We start from the raw sequence: 27,083 nt of genomic DNA, 5'->3' as shown, positions 1-27,083 counted from the left end.
TCCACCTATCCACTGCCGTGGCTCCTACCTTTCTTAGGCTGGGTTCTCCCAAAGTCATTGGTTTTCATGGCACAGGATTCCAATTCAAAGTTATAGGATTGGTAGTACCCTACTCTTGCAACCACCTTCTAGTTGCATGTAAGGCTGAGAAAATGTGAGTCTTTTTCTGCTTCTGTTAGGGGAGGTTCACTCTATTTCATAAAGTAGGTGATTATTAAAATCTAGTGTTCATATATGGGCAGGCAAAGAAAATAACTAAGTCCACTGAAAGCATACAATTCAACAGTTAGGATTTAACAAATATAGAATTCTCAGAAATAAATTATTTATAATACAAACAGGAATATATTCATTTTATGTTAAGGATATAAACAAAGAAACAATGGTTAGTCATGGGCTCTAAAATCAGATCAGGGTTCATGTCTCAGCTTGGCCACTCTGCTCAATGAGTACTGCCTGACTACATTCCTCACTTTTGCCTATAGTTCTCAGTGTGATCCAGGCTCCGACAATCAGATACACTTGCTGGAGACCTGAATTCAGAACTCGAGAGAGAGGTTCAGCATTTAACACCTTTTATTGGTACATATTATGTGAAAAGCAGTATGCTCTTGGTCTAGCAACTAGGACAGTGGCTCTTTAGTTCAGTAGGCAGCCATAATACTCTGGCAGGAACAATGACTGCCAGGCCCCACCTGTGATTGCAGGAATTATACATAAGCACTCAGTCTAGAGTCTGTTCCTTCAGTCTTCCCTAGAATTCAGCAAGCCAAATAAGTCTCTTTCTGTTTAAACTAGCTACACTGGATTCTGTTTTCTCCAACTACACATTGACCTGCTAACCTGTTTGTCCTTTTGTAAGTTACAAAACCTCATTAAGGCACCATATCCTCATTTGTAAAGAAGAAATAATATTAGTAGCTTCCATATGAGGTATTTAGCTGAGATCGTGTATGTACATACACAGTACCATGTCTCATACAAAGTAAATATCTTAATAAGTGATAGTTACTATTATTGATGATATTGAACATGATAACAATAAATATAATAATCATGGTACTGGCTACAGTGGAGGTGGGAGCAGGAACAGAAGGTAAAATCTGGAAACTATCAAGAAGAAAAGGGTATTAGATTTGCAAAAACAAATCAAGAGTATTGAAACCCCACTGAAGGGAAAATATCTTAAGTGGTAACACAGGGAGCTAGATTCAGGAACTGAGAAAAGTCAGTCTGAGTTATAATTCACTGGGCTGCAACTATGTAACAAAACAACATGAGTCCTCTGGAAATGCTTCAAGGAAGGTCTGTGGGTGTATTTAATCCTCTGGCTTATGATGTTCACATCAGGTTTCAAGAAGCTCTCTCCAGCTTTCACTTAAAGTGCTAAGAAAGCCACAAATGTGGCATTTTCACTTAATTAGGACCAAGTATAAGTTGAAGCCCAACCAAAAAAGAGACAATTTTTGCTGACAGCACTACTGGCACCTTTCCTGATCTAAAGGAGAACCAAGTAAACAAGTTTGTACACCCACCACCCTTCCCCCATGAGATCTGCATTAGAAAAATTTATAATATACAGTAAGCACCTAAACTACATTTTAGTTTTAATGGGAGATTTCAAAGCATGGGGGGGGGGTGGGAAATGAGCATTAAAAACACAAAAGAAAGTGGCCATCAATTTCAGAAAGTTAAATACACATAATGCAGTGTTTTCAACAGAGCCTCATCCAACACTCTGTCCCCAGAGACTTAGGAGTTCATTTAGTCTTTAAGAAAACATTCCATCTTTAAGAACTCATAATGGAAATCAGTTTCCTTTTTATTTCTCCTTTTTCTCCTTGCTGTTTTTTTTTTTTAATTTTGCTTTTTTTTATTTCTTTTCAGGGTTCCAGAATTCATTGTTTAGGCACCATACCCAGTGGTCCATGCAATAGGTGCTCTCCATAATACCCACCACCAGGTTTTCCCAACCTCCCACCCAGCCCCCCCCCCCCAAACCCTCAGTTTGTTTCTGAGTCCACAGTCTAGAGCTTCCCTATGACCCTGCAATTGCACTACTGGGTATTTACCCCAAAGATACAGATGTAGTGAAAAGAAGGGGCATCTGTACCCCAATGTTTATAGCAGTAATGGCCACAGTCCCCAGACTGTGAAAAGAACCAAGATGCTCTTCAACGGACAAATGGATACGGAAGATATGGTCCATATATACAACGGAGCATTACACCTCCACAGAGCATTACACCTCCACACCTCCAACTTTTGTATCAACATGGGTGGGACTAGAAGAGATTATCCTGAGTAAAATAAGTCAAGTAGAGAGAGTCAATTATCAAAAGGTTTCACTTATTTGTGGAGCATAAGAAATAACACGGAGGACACGTGGAGATGGAGAGGAGAAGGGAGTTGGGGGAAATTGGAGGGGAAGATGATTCTTGCTGTTTTTTGAGTTGCAAGCTGAGCCTGTGCCAATGCATCCTAAACTTTATACCTGTGTTTACAACACAGTCAGAAGGTGAGCAGCTCCTTAGCTCTGGGCTCCTTTAGTTACCAAGTCAGCTTAATACTGGTGAAGGTGGAAGCCTTTGTGTTTAATTTGCCTGGGTTTGGCACAGCATTTATATTAATGTATACAGGGCAAAAACCTAATAAAGGGCTGAGTCTACTGCTTAAAAATTTCTCCCAAGGGACGCCTGGGTGGCTCAGTTGGTTGGGCAGCTGCCTTCGGCTCAGGTCATGATCCCAGCGTCCTTGGATCGAGTCGAGCAAGCAGGCTCCTTGCTCGGCGGGGAGCCTGCTTCTCCCTCTGCCTCTGCTTGCCATTCTGTCTGCCTGTGCTCGCTCTCTCCCCCTCTCTCTCTCTGATAAATAAATAAAATATTAAAAAAAAATTTCTCCCAAAATTCTCTGTATCTAAAACTCTAGATTCCAAAATTACCTGTTAATTCATGTGGAAATCTTGATCACTGCCAGGATAACGTGGTCTACCTGCATTCAACCTTTTTGGCTAGCATTTACTAAGCTATGCATACACACTCTCTAAACTTCTTCCCTTTGCACACCATGGCAGAGATGGCCTAATGGTGCCTTGAGGGAAATGAACAAAACAGGCAGATTCTCACCTGTGAGACTGGGAGATATTAATCTGATAACACCGTGAATTGTGCTTCCTTCTTTTCTTTTCTTTTTTTTTTTTTAAGATTTTATTTATTTGTCAGAGAGAGAGAGAGAGAGAGAGCGAGCACAGGCAGACAGAATGGCAGGCAGAGGCAGAGAGAGAAGCAGGCTCCTTGCCGAGCAAGGAGCCCGATGTGGGACTCGATCCCAGGATGCTGGGATCATGACCTGAGCTGAAGGCAGCTGCTTAACCAACTGAGCCACCCAGGTGTCCCTGTGCTTCTTTTCGGTTTGCCCACTTAGGAACAATAAAATAATGGTTTCCTTTTCAGTTAAAAAGATGTACTTCACTTTTAATGCCCTGTGGCTTCCTTTTACATTAAGTGTTTTGAAATCAGGATATATATAAAACCATAACAAAAGACTTTAAATTTTATACTTTCTATAATGTAGTTATTCAACTTCTTTGAATTTACTTTTTTTTTTTTTTTAAAGATTTTATTTATTTATTTGACAGAGAGATCACAAGCAGGCAGAGAGGAAGGCAGAGAGAGGAGGAAGCAGGCTCCCCGCTGAGCAGAAAGCCCGATGCAGGATGCAGGGCTCGATCCCAGGATTCTGAGATCATGACCTGAGCCGAAGCCGCTGGCTTCACCCACTGAGCCACCCAGGCGCCCCTGAATTTACTTTTTATATTTATATTATTTTATATTATTTACTTTTTATATTATTCCAGACTTTTTGAAATGAAAGAAATGTTCTATATACTTGCACTGTTTAGTATGGCAGGAACTAGTCACCTGTGGCTACTGAACACATGAAATATGCCTAGTGAGACTAAGGAACTAAATTTTTAGTTTTTAAAATTTTAATTAAGTTTAACATGACATATTGCATTATACAGAGGATCTATATATACATATATGTATTTATATATATATGTATGTGTATATATAGACATATATAAAATCTTGATTGTATTTGATGATGAGTAGCTTCAATCAAACACAAATTATAACATTATTAAAAACAGCAACATAGTGGAATTATTTTGTGTTCTACAATTAGAAACTGGTTAAATAAATTATGATTCAGCCACAGGTGGAATACTAGACAGACACGAGAAATTATGAGAGGATTTCAGAAATTGGGACATTTGTGGTATGCTATTAATTTTTAAAATGAGGTTAAAAATTGAATATGTAGTTAAAAATTGAATATGTGTATGAGGAAGGAGAATTCCAACTTAAGATTGCATATTTACCTTTCCAGCCTTCTTGCAATCTCATAGAAATAACTGTAAGGAGAAGGAATGGTAAAAATCTGTAATAGCACTATAAATTACAGGAAAGTATTACATCAATGGGCTGGTAATTTTGAAAAATGTACAAAAGTTAGAATGTAGATGAGGTCATACAAACAGCGAAAACCACAAGAACAAGTTTTCCATGACAAGTGCCAAGGAGAGGGCTGATCTTTCCACTGAAGTCCCAGAGTAGTGTGGTCTTTACACCTGCAGCATTATTATTGCCAGCAAATGTGAAAAATGCAATCCTGAGACTAGCTTCAGACCCATTTTAGTTAGAAATTTCAGGGATGGGACATAGCAATCTGTGTTATTTAGCAAGCTCTCCAGGACATTCTCATGCTGGCTCAAGTGTGAGAACTGTGCCCTTACAGGACTCTCTTGAACTTTGTTCATTGTCATCACCTGCAGAACTTTTTAAAATGACTGATTCAATAGGTCCATGGTGTGGCCTATTCATCTGGATTTTTAAAAACTCCCCAGGGAATCTGATGTTCAGGAAAATTGAGAAGCTCTTCCTTAGAGAATTTGCAGACTTGGGAAGTTCACAGAGTCGAAGCCACCATGCCACCAACGGGCAAGTTCCCTTGCTTCTCGTGACTGTTCCTGAGATAATGCTGGAAGAAGGTCCCTTAAACAGAGAAGGGGGTGCCTGGGTTTCTAGTTTAGATACTGGGCTGAAGAGAGAATCAGTATAAAGCCCCGAACAGCCCTGGGTACTGCTACAAATGGAGGGAGGGAAAAAAAAAAACCAGAAAGATAAATTGTTGTTCCATCAGATCTTTCTAGGAATGAAAGGGTGAAATAATGTAAGGTGCTTAAGCCTCAGATGAGCCTTGGTTCCCTGTGAGCAATCTTAACCCACTCTCTTAAAGGGGGAAGCTGCCTGCTCAGCATACCCGTTCTCCTGTCTCCATTCTCCTTATTCAGGCGAGAGGCTGACTATGAGAACAGCCATATAAAAGTGCTAAAAAAACCGTATCAGTTCAGAAAACCTGTATCAGTACCTTGTTGGTCAAACTAGCCCTTTATTTACAAATATGAATGGACTGCCAAGATCAGCAGACTTACAAGGAAAACTATCAGCATAACAAAAGAAGGGCCACAATAAATAAACATACATCATCACAAAAGGAATTAGAAAGAGGAAGAGAGCAGAAGAAAACTTGGAAAATAATTTAAAATGATATCCTTAAAATAAAAAGGGCATTCCATAAAAAAACAAGTGACTATCAAAAATGAGTAATCAAAGAATGAGAAAGAGTTCTTAGAAATTGAGAAAAGGATGGCCAAAATAGAATAACACTAATGATAATTTCTTTGGAATAAAATAAATATTAGTAATCTGGAAGATAAAAATCTACAAATTTTATTTCAGAGCCAAGGCTGATAAATGTGAGAGACCCAAGGTCTATCCGTGGGAATTCCAGAAGACAAAAATAGAGACTACCCAAAGAGAAAATTTAAAATGTGAATAAAATCAAGATTTCTCTTTGGGGGAAACAAAAATCTTTAGATGGAAAGCATTCAATATTCTCACTTTTCATACTCTACATTAAAGTGTACCCTTTATATCTAAGTCAATTCTTTACTTTCTCATATGGAAGAATTGAAAGAACAGAAGTCCTAAAGTCCAGATACAGAAGATTACAAATAATATCTTCACAAGATGCCAGAATTTCTCTTTTTTCCTTTTTTGTTTTTTTGATGCCAGAGTTTCTAAATACACATCCTAGCATTTGTTTATTGTTAAAAAGGAATAATAATTATTAAGCAGTGATCACATTCCAGCCAAGTGGCACACAGCAAGGAGGGGGAAACAAATCCTCCACTTTTACACTGCTAGATACAATTCAAGAAAATACCAAAATGGGACAGTGATGCAAATTAAATTTGCATGCAGTAACACCACAGAGCATTTGCAGTGCTGTTCGATTTTCTCTAGATAAATAATTATGACTAACTCCCACTGGAATGTCACAGGAATATTTTTTTCCAACTTGAGTAATTCTAGGATCACCTAAAATACTTGGTAGCTTCATGATTTTAACAGCTACCCCCACCCGCCGCCACACAGACATATGCACACATACATTCTATTCTGCTGTGATGATTTTTTTTTTAAGATTTTATTTATTTATTTGACAGATCACAAGTAGGCAAAGAGGCAGGCAGAGAGAGAGAGGAGGAAGCAGGCTCCCTGCTGAGCAGAGAGCCAGATGCGGGGCTCAATCCCAGGACCCCAGACCATGACCTGAGCCGAAAGCCTCTGCTTTCACCCACTGAGCCACCCAGGCGCCCTGCTGTGATGATTCTTAAAGCCTTAATGAGATCAAAACCCTCAAGGGAGTTCTAAATTTTTTAGAAAGGCAGGGAAATGTGAGGGTCTTAGCCTTAATCCTAACACTACTATTGAGTGTGTGTGGAAATTTGAGAAAAGAAAGATTGCTAGATAAATAACAACAGACCATCAGCAAAACACACATAGCATCTACTTAAAATCTTAGCCAGCATCTGATTTTCATCTTTTCCTAAATAGCACTGCCCCCAGATGTATATGCATATGGGATCTGCATCTTCACAGAAACCAAGTTCGCCTAATTGTCCTTTAACTAAAGTCCTACATATTTTTGCTGGTGCCAAGTAACCATCAACACAGAGCTCCTTAGAAATCATATAATCCCATCACTTGCCCAATGCAAGAATTACTTTTTTACCAGAAAATGTTTTTACAGCATTCAATGACCTGCTGGATTTTTACCAGGTTTAACTGCTATGAATTTTTCTTTTTTAAAATATTTCAGTCCAAAATTGCCTTTTGGCATCTTTTGTCATTAGCCTCGTTTTGCCCTAGGAGCAGACTGCTCTCTTAATAGGAAATGCTGTAATTTTTTGAAAACAGCTATCCCAAATACTGCTACTCTCCCTGGGTTTCTGTTCCTCAAGGTAAATGTACTGGTAAATTTCTTCTACTGGTTCATCATACTCCATGGTTTACCTACCATTCATATTTTGTTTATTCTGACTGCTAAATATTCCACTTAAAATGTTGTGACTCTAATTGAGCACAATATTCCAGGTGAAATTGATAATGATAACAATAATGGTATAATGATAACAGCTGCTACCTATGGAAATACCAGTACAAGAACAGCACAAAACTTTCTGTCTTGATTATCTCATTACCTTTAAGGTATTGCAATATAGTAGAGATGAGAAACCATAGCTTGAAAAAGCCAAGTGACCTATCTGGTTAGCTTGAGGAATCAATACCAGAAAGCTACCTGTATCCAATAAATGACCTCTCATCCACTATACACATTAACTCAGAATCCTATCCAATCACTACTGCCTTTGTGATGAGTATTTTGAATCTAATGACATATTCTAAGGTGCAATCAATTTTCACTTTAGGAGTAGAACACTGCTCTCCAAGTTCTTAAAATTCACGTATGTATATACACTAAAATATTGACCAGTACATAGCATAAACTATATCCAAAATATATTAACCTGTGCCATAGTAAATATAGATTCAATACCTTAATTTGTTTAAATGTATCAATCTACATTGACCTCTTTAATAAGGATTATTTTCAATAAAGTTGTTGAAAGAAAATAGAGCATTTATTCATTCAATAACCTAACAGCAAGCTGTTTTATATAATATCTAAATTGGAATTCAATAAGACAACAACTGGCACATTTTTATTTCCTCATTTCCTTAAAGCCATGGTGACTTTCTCGGGGAAGAAGAGAGACCTGAGCCAACACACTCTCACTCATTCATAGATGTGTTTACTACATTGATTGCAGAGACTTTAGATGGTCAGCAGGTGATGACTTTCTTCTCTGGTCAGTTGAAAATATTAGCAAAATCACAAATAAATTATATTTTAAAATGGACTGCACTTTCATTTCATCTAAGTACAGTGTCAAAGAGCTTTTAAATCTCCCTCTTTTGATTTTGAAGTTAGCTATTAATTCTTTTCCCTGTGACAGAAGTAGAAGAAATTAATTTGCATTTTATACTGTAGGCACAGCTGGCTGAGACATTCTGTGAGTAAGTAGATAGCCCTACAGATAATGAGACTTACTTATAATGTAAAAGCAAGACCTAGAATAAGATCTACAAAAATTGAGAGGGGCAATGTTTTGAGTGTCTCTTTGGCTGGATTTACAAGATCTCATAGTTAGGTCAAACCTGTGGTAGTACAGGAATCTTTAAATATAATAAAATCAGGCTATAATAATAATAATTAATTACCAAGGTTACTGCTCATTAGATGACTACCATGTACCAAGGAAAATGCTATATTCTTTATCTTAATTAGCTCATTTAATCCTCAAACAACCTGATGTGGTAGATATTATTATTCCTATTTTATCTATGAGGAAACTGAGGTTCAGATAAATTGGGTGACTTCCCTGACATAATGTAGGTATTCAGAGACTCTGAGAGGCCAGCAACAACTGGTTTCTGATACTGCCACAAAGGGAGTATTGGCTTTGTTTTTTTGGTTTTTGTTTTTGTTTTTTTGTTTTGTTTTGTTTTTTCGTATCCTAAAGGGAGATGCCTGACTGGCTATCCTAGTGAACACCAGGCATAGCCCTGTGAGCTGCTGGGAAAGTTCTAGATTCTCTAATTTACTATAGATAGCACCAAAGCTGAGACTGATGGAAAAACCAACAATATTCAAAATAAGAGCATTAACCTTATTTTCTGAGACCCTGAGGCTGTCCAATCCAAGTCACCCAGAGATAGACTGAGCTAAAATCATATCAACAAATGGGGGAAAAAAGAGAAGCCTTTGGGGTTTTGGCAATGTGAGCATCCTGCCAATAGATCTAGTTGAGAGAATTCCATACTCCCATTTACACAAGTGTTTCACATGCCCCAGGTGAGGAACCTGGACATGGGGTTAAGGAGTATAAGACAATCTTACCCTTCTAAGTAGGGGAGAGAGACCATGTCTCTCTAGCTGATATTGATATGGTAGCTAATTTGTCTCAGAATATAAGAGATTAGCTCTCTAAAAATTCCCATTTCAAAGATACATAATACTCTCCTTGCCCCTTTTGCACTATTTTTCATTTCTGGATGGAACATATATTTTTAAAGATATTATTTATTTATTTGACAGAGCGAGACAAAACGAGAGAGGGAACACAAGCAGGGGGAGTGAGAGGGCTTCCCGCTGAACAGGGAGCCTGATGTGGGGAGGCAGATGCAAGGAGCCCAATGTAGGGCTCATCCCAGGACTTGAGCCAAAGGCAGACGTTTAATGATTGAGCCACCCAGGTACCCCTGGATGGAACATACTAAATAGCTTTGCAGTAAGCTCAATCCCAATACCCCTCACTCAGAATCAAATTATATTATTTTCTCTGACATTAAACCAATATACTAATTGCTGACATAGAGACAAGGTAATAATGATTTAGTAAAGCCACTACTATGGCCATTTGCACTTGAGAGAGGTAGGGAGGAAGGGCAGTAAGGAGGGGAATGAGGAAGAGAAGAAGGAAGGTAAGGAGAAAGGTAGAGGCAAAGAGGGAGGGGAGAGGGTGAAGGAAAATACATGAATGCCTAGATCTTCCTTAACAGAAAGAAATAGTTAAATAAGGTCTAATGTCAGACATAAACTTCAGAGTTACTTGTTTGAGGGACAGGATCCTAAATTCATTTCAAGAGGCTTAATTACTTAACTACCTACTTAAAATAGCAAGACCTGCATATCATAGATTTTCAATATGACACCATATTTACTTACCATTCATTCATATTCATTCATATAGCCATGATTTGCTGTCTGGCTAAATATGAATAAGTTTCAATTTTTTGTAAGTATAGGATATTTTCTTGACTTCTACAGTAGGGATCTTCCTATTAATCTTGTCCCTACAAAATCAGTGGCTTTAAATGCTAAGCCAGCTATCAATTACGACATCAGCACAGAGCCATTATTCCTCAGTGCCTGTACGATCTTGGGCAAATCACTTTACCTCTTTGAGTTTGTTGCCTTAGATGTGAAGACTGGAATATTAATATCTGCCTATGAACTTTTAGCTAAAAATGCTCATAAAAGACAAACAGGGTCATTATATAATGATAAAGGTCATCATATAATAATTATATAAATTAATCACAAAGATATAATAATTGTAAACATTTATGCAACATTGGATAACCTTAATATATAAAGAAACTATTAGCTACAAGAGATAAATGGAATACAATAATAGTTGGGGACTTTAATAACCCCCTCACAACAATAGATTGTCCAGACAGACATCAATAATAGATTATCCAGACAGACATCAATAAATAAACAGTAGATTTGAACAACATTACAGACCAAATGAAACAAAAAGACATACAGAACATTCTATACAATAGCAACAAGATACATATTCTCCTAAGAACGCACAGAATATTTTCTAGGATAGATTATATGTTAGGTCACAAAATAAGCCTCAAAAAATTCAAGAAGACAGAAATTATATCAAGGGTCTTTCCTGATCACAAAGGTATGAAACTAGAAATCAATAACAGTAAGAAAGCTGGAAAATGCACAAATGCATGGAAATAAAAAAAGTCCTGAACCATCAATGATTTTTAAAAGAAATAAAAAGGGAATCAAAAAAATATTAAGGCAAATGAAGCAGAAACAATATATCAAAACTTATGGGATGAAGCAAAATTGTTCTGAGATGAAAGTTTATAGATACAAACATGTATCAAGATAAAAGAAAGATTTCAGATAAACAACCATTATATCTCAAGAAACTAAGAAAAGAATAAACTAAGCACAAAGGTAGCAGAAAGAATGAAATAATAAAGATTAGAGCAGAAATAAATGATATAGAAACAAAAGCAATGAAAAAAAGAGTATAAAAGAAAACAAAATTCAGAGTTCATTCTCTAAAAAGGTAAACAAGATTGACAAATCTTTAGTTAGACTAACTAAAAAAAGAGTAAACTCAAATAAATAAAGTTATAGATGAAAGAGGAGACATTGCAACTGATACCACAGAAATACAAAGGATCAAAGTGACTAGGATGAAGAATCATATGCAAATAAATTGGGCAACCTAGAAGAAAGTAATAAACTCCTAGAAACATACAATGTAAGAGGACTGATTCATGAAGAACTAGAAACTATGAACAGACCAATAACAAGTAAGGAGATTGAATCAGTTCTTAAAAACTACTCAACAAAGAAAAAACCCAGAACCAGGTGTTTTCACTGATGAATTTTACCAAATATTTATTTATTCCCAAAAATTTAAATAAAAATTAATATCAGTCCTTCTCAGACTTTTCTAAAAAGTTGAAGAGAAAGGAATGTTCTCAAACTCATTTTACAAGGTCTGGACTACCCAGACGCCAAAGTCAGATAAGAATACTCCAAGAAAATTACAGACTAATATCCCTGTTACATATAGATACAGAATTCTCAATAAAATACTAGCAAAACAAATTCAACATCACATTACAAAAAATAAATGATATACCATGAGCAAGTGGGATTTGTCCCTGGGATGTAGGGATGGTTCACTATATATAGATCAATAAACGAGACACATCAAATTAATAAAATGAAAGATAAAAATCATCTCAATAGATGTAGAAAAAGCATTTGAGAAAATCTAACACCCTTTCATGATAGGAATTCTTGACAAATTTGGTATATAAGGACTGTACTTCAACATAATAAAGGCTATATATGACAAATCCATAGCTAACATCATACTCAATGGTTAATGATTAAAAGTATTTCCTCTAAGATCAGGAACAAGACAAGGGTACCCACTCTCAGTGCTCCTGTTCAGCATAGTACTGAAAGTCCTAGACAGAAAAATCAGGCAAGAAAAAGAAATAAAAGATATCCAAATTGGTAAGAAAGAAGTAAATTTTTTTGTTTGCAGATAACATGATCTTATGTATAGAAAACCCTGAAAGACAGTTAAAAATCTGCTAGAACTAATAAACAAATTCAGTAAAGTTGCAGGATACAAAATAAACATACAAAAATCAGTTGCATTTCTATATACAAACCATGAACTCTAAAAACAAAATAAAGGAAACAATCCCATTTATGATAGTATCAAAAACAATAAAATAGTTATGAGTAAATTTAAATGAGAAGGTAAGAGAGCTGTACAATGAAAAGTATAAGACATTGATGAGAGAAACTGAAGACATAAATAAATAGCAATAGCTTAAGTTCACATATCAGAAGAATTAATATTATTTACATGTGTATATTACCCAAAGCCACCCATAGATTTAATGCATTCTCTATCTAAATTCCAATGTATTTTTACAGGAATAAAGCCACAAATAACCCTAATATTTGTATGGGACCACAAAAGACTTAGAATAGTTAAAGCAATCTTAAACAAGAATAATAAAGCTTGAGGCATCACACTTCCTGATTTCAAACTATACTGCAAAGCTATAATGATTAAAACGGTACAGTATTGGCATAAAAACAGTCACATAGACCAATGGAACAGAAATAAACTTTCAGCTCATGAGAGTTTGGTCATGATGAGCTATGGTCAGTTCATCCTTGACAAGGAAGCCAAGAATAATCAATGGGAAAAAAAAAATAGTTTCTTCAGCAAATGGTGTTGGGGAAACTGGATATATACTTGCAAAAGAATTTGTATCAGGAAAATACAAATCAAAACCATAATGAGGTATTACTTCACACTTTTTAGAATGTCTATTATCAAAAAGACAAGAGAACAAGTGTTAGCGAGAGGTGAAGAGGAGAGGAAGAGGGCACGAGGGAAGCTCGTGCTCAGATGGTGAGGATGTAAATGGTACAGACCCCATGGAAAACAGGATGGAATTTTCTCAAAAAATTGAAAGTAGAACTATCTATCAACCAGCAATCCTTCTTCTTGGTAAGTAGATGAAGGAAATGAAATCTCTATATCGAAGCGATATCTTCTCTTCCATGTTCATTGCAGAATTATTTATAATAGCCAAGACATAGAGATGACCTAAGTGTCTACTGATGAACAGGTTTTTAAAAATGTGATCTATGCATACAATGGAATATTCAGTCATAAAGGAAATCTTGTCATTTGCGACAACTAGATAAAACTTAAGTGGGTATTTTTAAAGATTTATTTATTTATTTGTGGGGGGAAGGGCAGAAGGCGAGGAAGAGAGAGAATCTCAAGCAGACTCTGTGCTCAGCATGAAGCCCGATGGAGGGCTCCATCCCAGAACCCTGGGATCATGATCTGAGCCTAAACCAAGAGTCGGGCTCAACCGACTGAGCCACCCAGGCACCTCAAAACTTGAGGTAATTATACTAAGTGAAATAAGTTAGAGAAAGACCAATAGTATATGATGTTATTTATATATGGAATCTAAAAATAAATACTAGGTCATAGAAACAAGGGGTAACTTGGTGGATGCTGGGGGAGATGGCTGAAGGTGGTTAAAAGGTTACAAGTGTTCAGTTAAAAGATGAATAAGGTTTGGGTATCTACAGAACAGGGATTATACTTAACAACTACGTATTTCATACTTGGAAGTTGCTGAGAGAGTAGATATTTCTCAACACATACACACAAACACACACAGGGTAATTGTGTGAGATAATGTATGTGTTAAGTAACCCTATAGTGGCAATCATTTCACCAAATATAAATTATGGCATTATACATCTTAAACTTACACAATGTTATATATATCAATTATATTTCAGTAAAGCTGGAGAAAAATGTTGTTAGAAGGATAACTGAATTGAAATAAGAAATATAAAAGCCCCTTTATTAAAATTTAAAGTTTCTAAAAGTCTGAGGAATTATCATGTTAATTTTAAAAGATTCATATCAGAATTATAATTTAATTACTTTAAAATACCTAGGTGTTGCCTGTGCCCTTAGGCATCAGTTCTTTAAAATAAAAAGTTCTTTTACTTACCTGAGGGGGTTGCAAACAGCTCAAATGAAATAACAACAGTGCAAGTGCTTTAACTACGTGCAAAATGATGATTATTTAAAATTCCATTCAAATTCCAACATGAAAAATTATCTTACCATAAAAATTTAATATTAGTACATGGCAATCTACTTAAAAAAACACACACACACATCCTTACACCAACAATTTGAAACAACCAAAGAATTTGGACTTTGAAGAACATTCTACTCTTAAATTGCATCATAAGTTATGAAAATGCAAAGTTATCCCAAAAATACTTACATAAAAATAATCATCAAAATCCTACAGGCCAATTTCATTCAATAGTTCCTTATTGCAAAGATCAAATGTGAAAATAATGATGATTTAGTAACAAATATGAAATCAAGTTCTTAAAAATGCATGTAAATGTAATTATCTCTGCAAGTTTTTTTTTGTTAAATGGACAAAATACCAGCAATGTGCCATAAATGCTTGTATTTCCTCTCAGAGAAATAACTTAGAGCTGGACTCCTTGTCACAGCTAGAGTTCCTCATAACAGCTGAGATATCCTATCTGCACAGCAGTCAAGTTACTCATTATCTAGAATGCTGGATATAAAATCATCAGCTTCCAATTGTTTCATGGGATGAGGTACGAAAACATTGCAAAGAACTGACAAAAAGAGATTCAAAATCCCATTCTATCTCAAATGACCTCTGAGTGTGATCTCCAAAAAGGAGACAGGTTATGAAATAAATCAATGTTTTTGCTCACCCAATAGGGTAGGTGAAACTGAGGGTTTTAGGGAGTGGTGGGGGTGGTGACCATGGTGGTGGGTATTATGGAGGGCACGTATCGAACAGAGCACTGGGTGTGGTGTATAAACAATGAATTCTGGAACACTGAAAAAAAATTAAATTAAAATTAAAAAAAAAAAGAATCACCCTGAAACTGTGGTCCAGAAAAGCAATAACACTGCAAAACAGGTCAGCACAGGAAAGAAAATAAACATGCACATATACACCAATCTTGTTCATCATATGGCCTTCGGCAAGAATATAAAATAAATTTTAGACACTGAAAATCGTCCCTCAGAATAAAAACCATTCCACCAATCCACACTCTGGAATGTTTTGACTAGTCCAGAGACCACATTGATTTTGCAATTGCAAAGAGATAACGTTTATGAAAGGCAAAAACAATTGGGACTTCCTGTCTTAGCCTACCATCACCACTTATTTTCTCAACCCTACTGTGGCCCTGTGCACTAATTCCATTCTTTAAATGCCTGGAATAGCACTTGGTCTCCTTCTGAGGTCTTAGGGTCTTCCTTTTATTGCTAAATTATGTCTTCCCTTCTATATCTCTCCCTGGGATTTAGAGATGAGACTAAGAGGTTGGCACATCACTGAGAAAAAATACTGTACCTCCATCCACCAGATTTACTATGGTAGCAAGACCTTTGTAGGACCTGTGGTCTGGACATGAACAAGAATAATCTTAAAGCAGTGTTCAGTCTAACTGCATTCTAAGAAAAACTTACAGCTTTCAATTTCCAAGGTGCAGTTTTGTTCATCCAGTGGGTACCGCCTTAAGTCCATCATGCAAGCAGCTGTGGTTGTAATTCTAGAAGAGAAATAGTAACAATATATACTGTTAGCTCGTCCATGGCTGGAGTTAGAAAAATTAAATCTAATATCAAATACGGCAGAACTGGGCCTCTAGGGGACAGATTTAGCCAAAGTTCTAGCAAAAAAAAATGGTGTAACAGCTTTGAATAACCATTTTCCTTTATAAGCCTCGGGCTGATTTATTTAAAAAAGAAAGAAAGAAAGACGGAACTAAATCGGTTTTTTCCCAGAGTGTGGTGCACTACCTGTTGTACCAAAGTCACCAGGGAGTGTTTGTTAAACCGGCAGTTTCCATGATTCAGAATGTCTTGGTGTAGGGAGGGACGGTCCCTGGGCTCTTTATTTTCTAGGCATCACAGGTGATTAAGAATATCAACATGGGGGGCGCCTGGGTGGCTCAGTGGATTAAGCCATTGCCTTCGGCTCGGGTCATGATATCAGGGTCCTGGGATGGGGTCCTGCATCGAGCTCTCTGCTCAGCGGGGAGCTTGCTTCCCTCTCTCTCTCTCTCTCTGACTGCCTCTCTGTCTACTTGTGATTTCTCTCTGTCAAATAAATAAATCTTGAAAAAAAAAAAAAAAGAATATCAACATGGGTAATTCCTCTTCCACTCACAGTTGTTTCCTTCTCCCTCAAATCTGATCTTCATTAAATCTTGGCTTTGACTCATCATTTTTGACATTTCTAATGCATAGTATGGTATTTTGCAACTGCTTTAATACAACACACAACCAACCTTTCACATATTGCCTGATTTGCTCTGTGCTGAGTAATCTGATATTCTCATGACCTGTTAGAAAACATCCTCCTATGGGGCTGGAAGAGTGACTTATTTAGGACACCTGACACCTTTATTATTTTATCAGAGAGATACGAATATGTCCCTTTAATGACTTTATATTCCTCTATCAAAATTTTTCAGTAATATTTTATTGAAGACCTACTAAAATGAGTCAAAAAGCGTGTAGTCCTAAATGATTTGTTAGTTTATAGTTTTCTTCCAGTATTCACATTTTTCCTTTCTACCTAGAACATGTGTCTTCCTGATCTTCACAAGCCTTCTCTTCTGATCCTTCAGGTCAAAAATCACCTCCTCTGAGAGGCTTTTCCCAAACAGCCCACCCAAAGTAGTTGCCTTAACTAACGTTGCATCTTACCTGTTTATTGCCTTCAGACAAGTATCACAATCTGAAATTATCTTGCTTTTTTTTTTTCACTTTTAAAAATTTAAATTAGTTTCAGGTATATAACATAATGAATTAACCATTACTCAGCCATAAGAAAGGAATGAAATCTTGTCATTCATGACAACATGAATGGACCTAGAGAACACTATGCTAAGTAAAATAAGCCAGAGAGAGAAAGACAAATACCATATGATTTCACTTCTATGTGGAATATAATAAACAAAGCAATTTAACAAACAAACAACAAGAAAGAGAGAGAAACAAACTGATGATTGCCAAAGAGGAGGGACTCGGGGGATGGGAGAAGGGGATTAAGAAGTAAAACCTTCAGTTTCTTTCTTCGATTTTTTTTTTAAGTACCATTTCTCTCAAGAAAATGTAAGCTGTTCAGGGGCACAGGCTTTGTTCTATTTATTGTAAGGCAATCAATAACATCTTCTGGATAAGAAAAAATTATAAAGAAGCAAGCAGTTCGTTTTATTGATTATAAATCTTTTGTTTGGAGGACTATCTTATTGCATAATTTCTCTTCTTTTTTCCAACTTATAATGTGCCTTAAGTTTTAGGGATTCTTTTTATATTTTTAACAGTAAATATATTTTAATCCATTTGATTAACATTGTGTATATAGTACTAGAGTTTATCTTATCATCAAGCTGATTGTTTCTGCTTTCTTTTTTTTTTTTTTAAGATTTGATTTATTTACTTGCCACAGAGAGAGAGAGCACAAGTAGGCACAGTGGCAGGCAGAGGGAGAGGGAGAGGGAGAAGCAGGCTCATGACCCGAGCCAAAGGCAGTTACTTAACTGACTGAGCCATTCTGGCGCCCCTGTTTCTACTTTTAATGGGACTTACCAAATACTTATATTTTACAAATTCTAGAAATTATATAAAAACTAACATTCACATTTAACTATTAATTATATAACATTTAATTATTTACCAGGGGCTTAAAAATGACAACTTATTTTGGCTATAAAATATCTGACTGATTTTCTCACTGGTCTTTTTCTTTCTTTCTTTCTCTCCCTCTCCCTCTCCCCGCCCCCCTACATGTAGTTACAGGATGATTGCTACTAACATACAGAAACCTGCATTATGTAGAAGAGAGATTTTTAAAGAAAATAAAATTATGTGTATGATAGTCATACCAAAACTTCCATGCTACTTTTGTAAGATAGCAGAAAAAATCCCTATCTTGAGAAACTAGAGAAAATCAACTTCATCCGACAGAATGAACACAAAGGACATTAAAGGTACAAGGGCACACATATGATAAAACAAAATAAGCAAGAGCCATAAGCAGATGCTCAACTGTGTAATTGGGGGTGAAGCTTTCGGTATATAGGTTGTGGTTTACACTTTTTGCGAATACATATCCATGGCAACTAACACCTGTGAACTGATGCTGTAAACACGAGTGCTGTGAACAAGAAAAATAAGTTGACTAATGCTATTGCAGAAGAAATGAGTTTCTATCCATAGTTAAAAAATAAAATAGATGAAAATGTTTTAGTCGCAACATTTGTATTTACACCAGTGTTTTAATTTTTTTAATGTCATGCTTTATAAAACAGAAAAAAAATACATAGAAGTATTTTTCTAGTCTATGTTTATAAGGCATTTGTGTCTCCTATTGGGTTAAAGCAGAAACTCTGTAGACAAAGTATTCCACTTGGAGTCCTGTTCATACAGACCAGAATGAGTGAGCTGGGATGAGTCACTCAGATCCTGTCATACTTGGATGCTCCTGAACACTTGAAATAAAAACTTGTCATCCTAACTGGTTGTGAGATGATAAAAGCAAGAAGAGATCTGTAACTCATAAAATGTCCTGTAACTTTTGTTATGACCACCTGCTAATGAGAAGATACAGAGATAAGTCATTTGATCAGTGGCTGGTATGTGGAAATAAGCATATGTATATGTTTATATACATGAAGAGGTAACGAATACTCATATACCTATATTAAAAGTAAAGCGGAACTATAAAATATGATGTAAATAATATCCAAACATATAACTCTGCAAAAAGTATGCCATATATGTAGATAGAACTACATTCAACAGATTTTAATACAAGCTACAGACATGTGTAACAAACCTGCATCTTCACCACATGATGTGTCAGATCAGGAACTACATCTGTTTTTGTCTTATTTGTATTTAAGCACTTTGGCGTGTCCCTAGTGTGTATCATTAACCCAAGATTAAAATAGTCATAATAATAATAAAATAAAGAGAAGAAAAAAAGAAAGCAATGGTCATAAGCATTTTCAAACAGAATTTTGAAACAATTCTCTATATTAAGTGCCTCATTTAAATTATGTAAAAAAAATCTAAAAGAACAGATTTATAGAAGAAGCTACTCATAAATGAATCTTATTTAGAAAAGCTTAATGATCAACATCAAAATCTATTCTTTGGAACTTTATGATTTATAGCGGTGCTAAGTTTCTCTAAAAATAAGTCAATACAACAAATATACTTAATGGGTTTTCATAAACATGCCTTTCTCAATCCTGATAAACATCATTAAGGGGCCTTAAATTACTCAACACTAGTACTAGGAGTCTTTGAAGTGAAGCTAGTAACTCATAATGCAGGTATTCTGATTAAATTTTAAGACCACTATGTAGAGATAGCTTTGTCTTTAATCACGGGAAGCAGTCAATGATGCTTTCAGAATTTACCTCATATACATGCCACAAATTTTCTCTAGTTACCTGTGGAAATATGCCTTTTTGGGGTTGAATACTATTGCATGATGAAAGCCACCTTTGGGGAATGTCAATATTCTGACTGGCCTATTCCAAAGGCCAGATCTTTGGAGAAATTTTATATTCCTTAGCCATTGGGCCCTGTCAACCATAAAATACTGACAGGGTACAATAAAATTATATATGTAACATGCCCTAAAACAGTCAGTAAAGGCACCTATAAAATCAGGAAATTCAATAGCTTTGTCAGCATTTTGCACAAAGCCATAACAAATATTTTACGGTGTCATTGCTTGAAACTTAATGATACTACATAGAATTCCGAGATTGAATTATGATCAAATACAGTTATTAAGTAATAATAAATGTCTTCATCTCTCAGCCAATAAGAGATAACTCAAAATAATAGTCAATGTGACATGTTTTTGGCCCTTTCAACAGACTCTTTTATTTTTTTAAGATTTATTTATTTATTTAAGAAGGGGGAAAGGGAGAGTGAGGAGGAGAAATAGAGGGAAAGGGAGAGTGAGTCTTAAGCAGACTCCATGCTGAACATGGAGCCCAAAGCAGGGTTCAGTTTCACAATCCTAAGATCATGACCTGAGCTCCAACCAAGAGTCACACACTTAACAAACTACACCACCCAGATGCCCCACAACAGACTCTTCAAGATGAGCTACCAGCACTAGAATATATGGTCAAGCAAGTACCTTAACAGGTGAGAAGTTTGTCAGGATTTCAACCAGAGATAATAAGACAGTGACTGTGAACTTCTACTTTGATTTCTTTATCTAGATAACCACCCAATTATTCTATGCACACAAAAGTCTTTTTTTAATATCTTTGTATTTTTTAAGAAAACAGATGTCCATCTCCAACTATATTCAAAACGTGTTTTACAATTCATAGCATGCTTTTATTTTATTTGAAATGTACATTTACTTAAAAGCCCAACTTCATCTGATTACAAAGGATAAGGGAATCCTATAACATGAGTAGACATCATTACTAGAGAAAAATTACAATGTTAAAAACAACCAATGATCAAAAAATATGTTTATATATATTTTTTCTGGTTGTTTAATTAAAGACTTCAGGTGGGGGTGGGGGAAGGCCAATATGCTGAATTTAAGCACGAGAGTACAAACAAATTTTGAAAAGTTCTAAAGAGCTCATCTGAGTCATTTCCCCAAAATGTACTTGAAAAGATTTGCTTCTGTACCTCCAAGCAGACGTGATATTATTTTGGGTCTCACAACCACTTTAGCTGAGAAACTAATTTCTCACATATATTTCTTCTTGTGATACGCTCTTGCATTTTATAGAGTAGGTAAAGCAATGATACAAGACTTAAATAACTTCAGCTTTGCATTCTTGGTAGTAATAAACATACCTCATATTAACTGATAACTTACTGCATTCTAGACATCATCTAGTATTGCTTACATGTATCATCTCATGTAATACCAGTGTCCTATTTTTCCCACTTTACAGATAAGAAAATTGAGGCACAGAAAGGTAGAGTGTTTTTCTCTAACAGTCGCAGAGTGAGTAGTGGAGTTTCTATTTAAATCTAGGATGTTTGACTCCACAGCCCAGATACTTAGCTACCGTACTATAACTAACTAGCTAGTTGACCTTGATAAAGTCATAGCTTCTCCGGGGAACTGGCCGATTTCTGAAATCGCAAATGAGCTTGGAAATTCTGTAATCCTATGAAAATACATTGCATGTTCTGTGACCCTGTATATTTTGTAATTGTGTTTTACCCACACATTCAAATGCTGTATTTCACAGCTGTTCATTCTGTTTTAGTCAATTATGTAGATTAGCCTACCCCAGACAAGCAAAAACAGGCCTCTCCCCAAGGAGTCCCACTTAATATTCTCCCCTGATTGAAGGTCTCCCTCAGCATTTTTCTTCCAGCCTATGCTCTTGATTTACCTCCACAGAGTCCTGTTTAAATTAAAATCTCCAACACTCATGCATAATTGTTTTTAAAAGCTCTTTACAAGTCCTCATATAGAGTCACATGCGCTAGTACACTCAACTTTGTAATCACCAAAAAAAGTAAGATTGCTAGCAATCATGTTCCCATTTGATAAATCGTGCATTTGAGATTAGAGCTATTTGTACTGTTCTGCAGCTGTTTGGCCTTCTGTGACTCTTTGCTTTTCTGGAATCTTATCCTCTGTAAAGATACTGTGACCATTTTACACAGGTTTCTGCTACAAATCCTGGTGCTATTATCAAAGACATTTCCTTAAAATAACATGCCTGTAGAATCCAAACAGAATCTCACTTTGCAAGTATATAAATCCCACTCAATCAAAAATATTAATCAATATGGACATACAGTCTAAGCCTTTATTCTTCGGCAGTCAGTTGCTTGTTTACCAAGATTTCCCACATTACATTCTTGATGGTCTCATCTGCAAATTGTGGCTATTTCAGCAACGAGAATATGCTCCCTTCTTTCTAAATTATGTCTTAAAGGAAGTCTGAGTCCCTGAGAAAAAGTGATCCTTCTATTTTTTGACTCATAACCTTACCACTAAAATTTGATTTCAGATCAATGTAAGGGATTTAACTGAACTAGAGCCACTTACCAACTAGAAAGACATAGAGCTGGGACTCAGATGATCTCAACAGTGATTTTGTTTTGTTTTTGAAATTTAAAACAATATCCATGTATGCCAGAAACTTTTTGTTGCATTCATCAAAATACATTTAAAATGTTTAATTTTGATTTTTAACACATAGAGAATCATACCATTTCAGAATAAATTAATCAGTTTTATTCTAGTCTTTTATTTGTTTATTTGTTTCAAGAAAGCAAGTAGTTCACAGATGCTGATTTATAGCTAGCCAATGTCAGGCCGGGGTTACAACCTCACTTGGGTCTATTGCCATTTCTTCCAAACCCTTCCAGTACTACTTTATAATATAAACTACACATGCTGGATGTCTTCCTTTGCCTCTCCAGCTCCACCCTCCACCCTTCATCACCATATTTTTTGGCCTTACAGACTAGAATGTTTGGATTTCATAAACTGTCTCCCTGATTCTCTGGCTTCAGGTTGGATTTGGCCCCTGGGGAGCAGACCAGGAGTTTAGAGGAGGAAGGAGAGTGAGACCAGAGGAACTCACTCCTTGGCTCCATTCCTGTGGAACTTGTGTCCAGGTTCCCCTGCCCCTGCCTTATTCTCCCTCTTTATGTCTGGCATGCCAGGGAATGGATGGGAAATCTGATGATCCTATGTTGGGGATGGGAGAGCACTGTTCTTTTTATAAATTTCTCTTTTAATACATTGTCTTCAAATTATCCCATTTTTAGAGTGTTCTCTGTTTCCTGTTGGGCCCTTGACTGACAAACTATATTGTAGAAATGTACTTAAAATCTGAGGTTTTTTTAGTTAGACTGTCAAAAAAATTAGAAACATTTCATTCCTGGGTCCTTTGTCTAGGGATTTTAGGGATGAGGGAAAGAAGCTTCCCTCTACCTTAAATGAACTTCCCCCCTTCTATGACTACAGTCTCAGTTCATCACACCTAGGAAGCATTCTCCCTCCACCTTAGCTAAAGCAGCCCTAACTCCCCAACCCATTGGCCACTGTCATATTTCATTTGACTTCTTTATTTCATTATACTTGTCATTATCTGAAATTATCCTGTGTATGCATTTGTTTGTTCATTACTTTCTGTCTCCCTAGGAGACTCAGGGTCTATCTGAAGTTGGGTTTTCCAGTAGACCCTAAAGGAGACTTATCAAGCATCATCACCTATGAAAGAAAGGGAGAAGAGGAGAAGAGGCAGGACTGGACACAAAAAGTGTCAGCACAGGATCCAGGCCTAATGGCATGGAAGTTCTGGAGGGAATATTGTCATCAGAGTACCTATATGAGCCTGACAGGTCCTTTAAACCTTTTCCCTCCCCACCACTGCAACACACACACACACACACACACACACACACACAAACACACACCTCCTTCCTTAAGCAACTGGTATTCAACATCTGAGGAAAAGACATACCATATGAAAAGCTCAGAGAAACACTTTTTTGTAGTAGATCCAGCTTTTAACGTGCCATCACAACATATTTTCCCTGCAGTACATAGTTGCAACTGTGAAAACCTTAACCAGTAAAGTAAAATAGGCTTTACTGCAATAATAGTAACATAACTGCTGTTATGTTTCAAACATGAAAAATGAATTACAAAAATCTACCTCCTGTCACATACTGGCAATTCACCTTGTACTTCCAATTCCAATAAAATCCAGAAACACTATGGTCTCTGGCTGTTCTGCCACTCTGATCTCCAATGGTAAAGATTTCCAACTAAATGACTGTTTTTCTATTTAAGAGTTAAGTCTTTTACATAAAATAGGCACCAGATGTGTGGAAACAATGCTTAACACCATTAGAAACCACAAATTTATAGAAATACAGATTAAGCCATGATTATTATTGCTTATCTAATCAGCAAAAATGTAAAGGAATTATAATATTCAGTTTTATAGATTCTGCAGGGAATCTTATGCTGGTGGTAGAACTCAATGTAAATCAGTACAAACTTTCTGGGTGGTAATTTGACAACACTAATCAAAACCCCCAAAATAAGCAGCTTTTTTTCTTGAAATTCCACTTTAAGAAATTAATCGAAAATGAAATCATGTAAAACTATATACAAAGATGTTAAGGATGACTTTAAACTGGAAAAAAAAGAAACATTTTATACCTATAAATAATAACACAAGAATAATTAAATGCATTTTGATTTAGTAATATGATGCAATAAAAAGCACTTTGAGAAGAATGTGGACATAGAAAAGTGCTCTTGATTTTTTTCAGAGGCAAAAAAAAATTAGAAAACAGTTAAGTACAATCTCATATTTTCTTAAGGAGGTATACTGGTACACAATTAAATGGCTAAACGTATACTAAAATAAATAGCGGAAATGTACTTGGGTTTTGTTGTCTTATATTTTTTGTTGTTTCACCATTTTTCTGATGAATTAATGGTTGCTTTACTCTGAAAAATGTTAAGGTAATTTTTCCTGTCTGCTTTAGTCTTGACCAAGACTATTCATTATTACTCATTTACTGTATTTGCAGCAACATTTGTTCTGTATTGTGAATGTTTGATAATGTTCAGGATACTTAGGTTCCATGGGTTGGAAATGTTGGTCAGCATGTTAATTGTGTCAAATATATGTGCTTCAATAAATTTCCTATGCCATTAAAATGTTGGCAGAAATGTCATCATTTGATTATAAATTCTCAAGGTAGAAAGGATGATTAAATGATGTACAGATATACAAATAGCTTTCTGATGAGTGAATTTCTTTCATTAGACCGCTATAATTATTGTTCGAACTTGAACATCTTCAGTGACTTGGAATTCACTCTTTCTGAAAAGACCCTATTCCATCTTTGAAAAGCTATGATTACCAGAAAGTTTTTCTATACTTAACAGAAGTTTCAATTTCTTTAACTATAAATTGTTTCTCTATATACTTTGCAGTATTTTGTATAGGGAGTGTTTTTATTTTACTTAGTGATTCACTAAAGTTTTTGATGTTATTTTGTCATCAAAGCTATAAATCATTTACATTCTTGTTTCTTAAATTGCTTATGTCTAGACAGTCCCTCTCCATCCTAGGATGAGATAAAGATTTTTTTCTACATTTCTGTTTCACAGTTTCAAATTTTATAGTAATTCTTAAATCCATTGGGAATTGTTACTGATATACTGTATGCACTGAGGACATATTTAAGATTTTTCATGGAAAGAATGGGCTATGATTTTTTGACTAGCAAATTGTCATTTTTTTAATGTCATAAGTGGTAAAAATATGGATAAAGTAGAATTCTCAAATTGCTGATAAAAATGTAAATTGATTCAAACTTTATAAAGGGCAGTTTGGTTATCAGAACCTTTCACATACTGGCCAGTAGTTTTGCTTTTTGGAAATTTATTGAGGAAAACAGAGAAGAGGACAAAGAAGCATGTACAAGGATATTCATCCTTGCATGACACATCATTATAAGGCATGGAGAACACAGCAGCTGGTAAACTGATGGTATAAAACTCTCATACACATGAACACAGAGATCAAGAATAAGCACTTTGGAAATGACCAAGGAGTCTTGAGCTCAGGTCTTGATTCTGTGTTTTGCTGTGTTTCCTTGAGCCAGCATATGAGGAGGAACTTCTACAATGCAAAAGGTCCTTCTGAATCTGGAAAATTATTTATTCAGAATTCTACAGAAACATGACCCTGAAAATCTCACCAAAAAGCAATTAAGACTAACTTTCTTTTGACTAATGGAAATCATTTTATTTATCCAGAGGTGTTTAGTTACTTAGGACGGAGTTTTGAAGTGAGTGTGGGGGGTAACAAAAGCAGTTCACAGCAACTAAAAACTGAAATTCAGAGAGCCCCACACAAGTAAAGACTGATTAAAACAAAACAAAAAAGGTGTGGGGGCACCTGGGTGGCTCAGTGGGTTAAAGCTCCTGCCTTCGGCTCAGGTCATAATCCCAGGGTCCTGGGATCAAGCCCCACATCAGGCTCTCTGCTCAGCAGGGAGTCTGTTTGCCCCTCTCTCTCTGCCTGCCTCTCTGCCTACTTGTGCTCTCTGTCTGTCAAATAAATAAATAAAATCTTAAAAAAAAAAAAAGTGTGCCTTGGTGGTTCAGTTAGTTAAGCTTCTCACTTCACCTCAGGTCATGATCTCAGGGTCCAGGGACCCAGCCCCGCATCAGGCTCCTTGCTCAGGGAGGAGACTGGTTGTCTTTCCCTCTGCCCCTCCACCCCCTGCTGAGGTGCCTGCAGCCTTCTCTGTCTCTCTCTCAAATAAATAAAATCTTTAAATTAAAAAAAAATTAGAGGGCACCTGGGTGGCTCAGTGGGTGAGGCTGCTGCCTTCGGCTCAGGTCATGATCTCAGGGTCCTGGGATCGAGTCCTGCATTGGGCTCTCTGCTTCCCTCTCTCTCTCTCTCTCTGGCTGCCTCTCTGCCTACTTGTGATCTCTCTCTGTCAAATAAATAAATAAAATCTTTAAAAAATTAAAAAAAAATTAGAGGCTAAATTGGAAAAATGTGTATTTGAAAAATTCCTACCAAAACACATCCATAATGCAGAGTTGTTTGAAGACACAGAGGAAAAGAAAAAA

General features: G+C 36.1%; 1 protein-coding gene across 5 annotated transcripts in view; it reads right to left on the bottom strand.

The window, feature by feature from the left end:
• Positions 1 to 27,083, bottom strand: part of GABRB2 (gamma-aminobutyric acid type A receptor subunit beta2) — a 243,787-nt gene that overhangs the window by 108,128 nt on the left and 108,576 nt on the right. For all 5 annotated transcript variants that reach the window (XM_082724355.1, XM_082724354.1, XM_082724357.1 and 2 more), the window contains one exon: positions 15,905 to 15,987. In XM_082724355.1, coding sequence (XP_082580481.1) covers positions 15,905 to 15,987 — 83 coding nt within the window. The remainder of the gene's footprint in view (positions 1 to 15,904; positions 15,988 to 27,083) is intronic.

Source organism: Mustela nivalis (genome assembly GCF_964662115.1).
Source record: "Mustela nivalis genome assembly, chromosome: 3".
Taxonomy (NCBI): domain Eukaryota; kingdom Metazoa; phylum Chordata; class Mammalia; order Carnivora; family Mustelidae; genus Mustela; species Mustela nivalis.
Note: the sequence above shows the minus strand (reverse complement) of the source record. Positions and strands in the feature narration are given on the sequence as shown.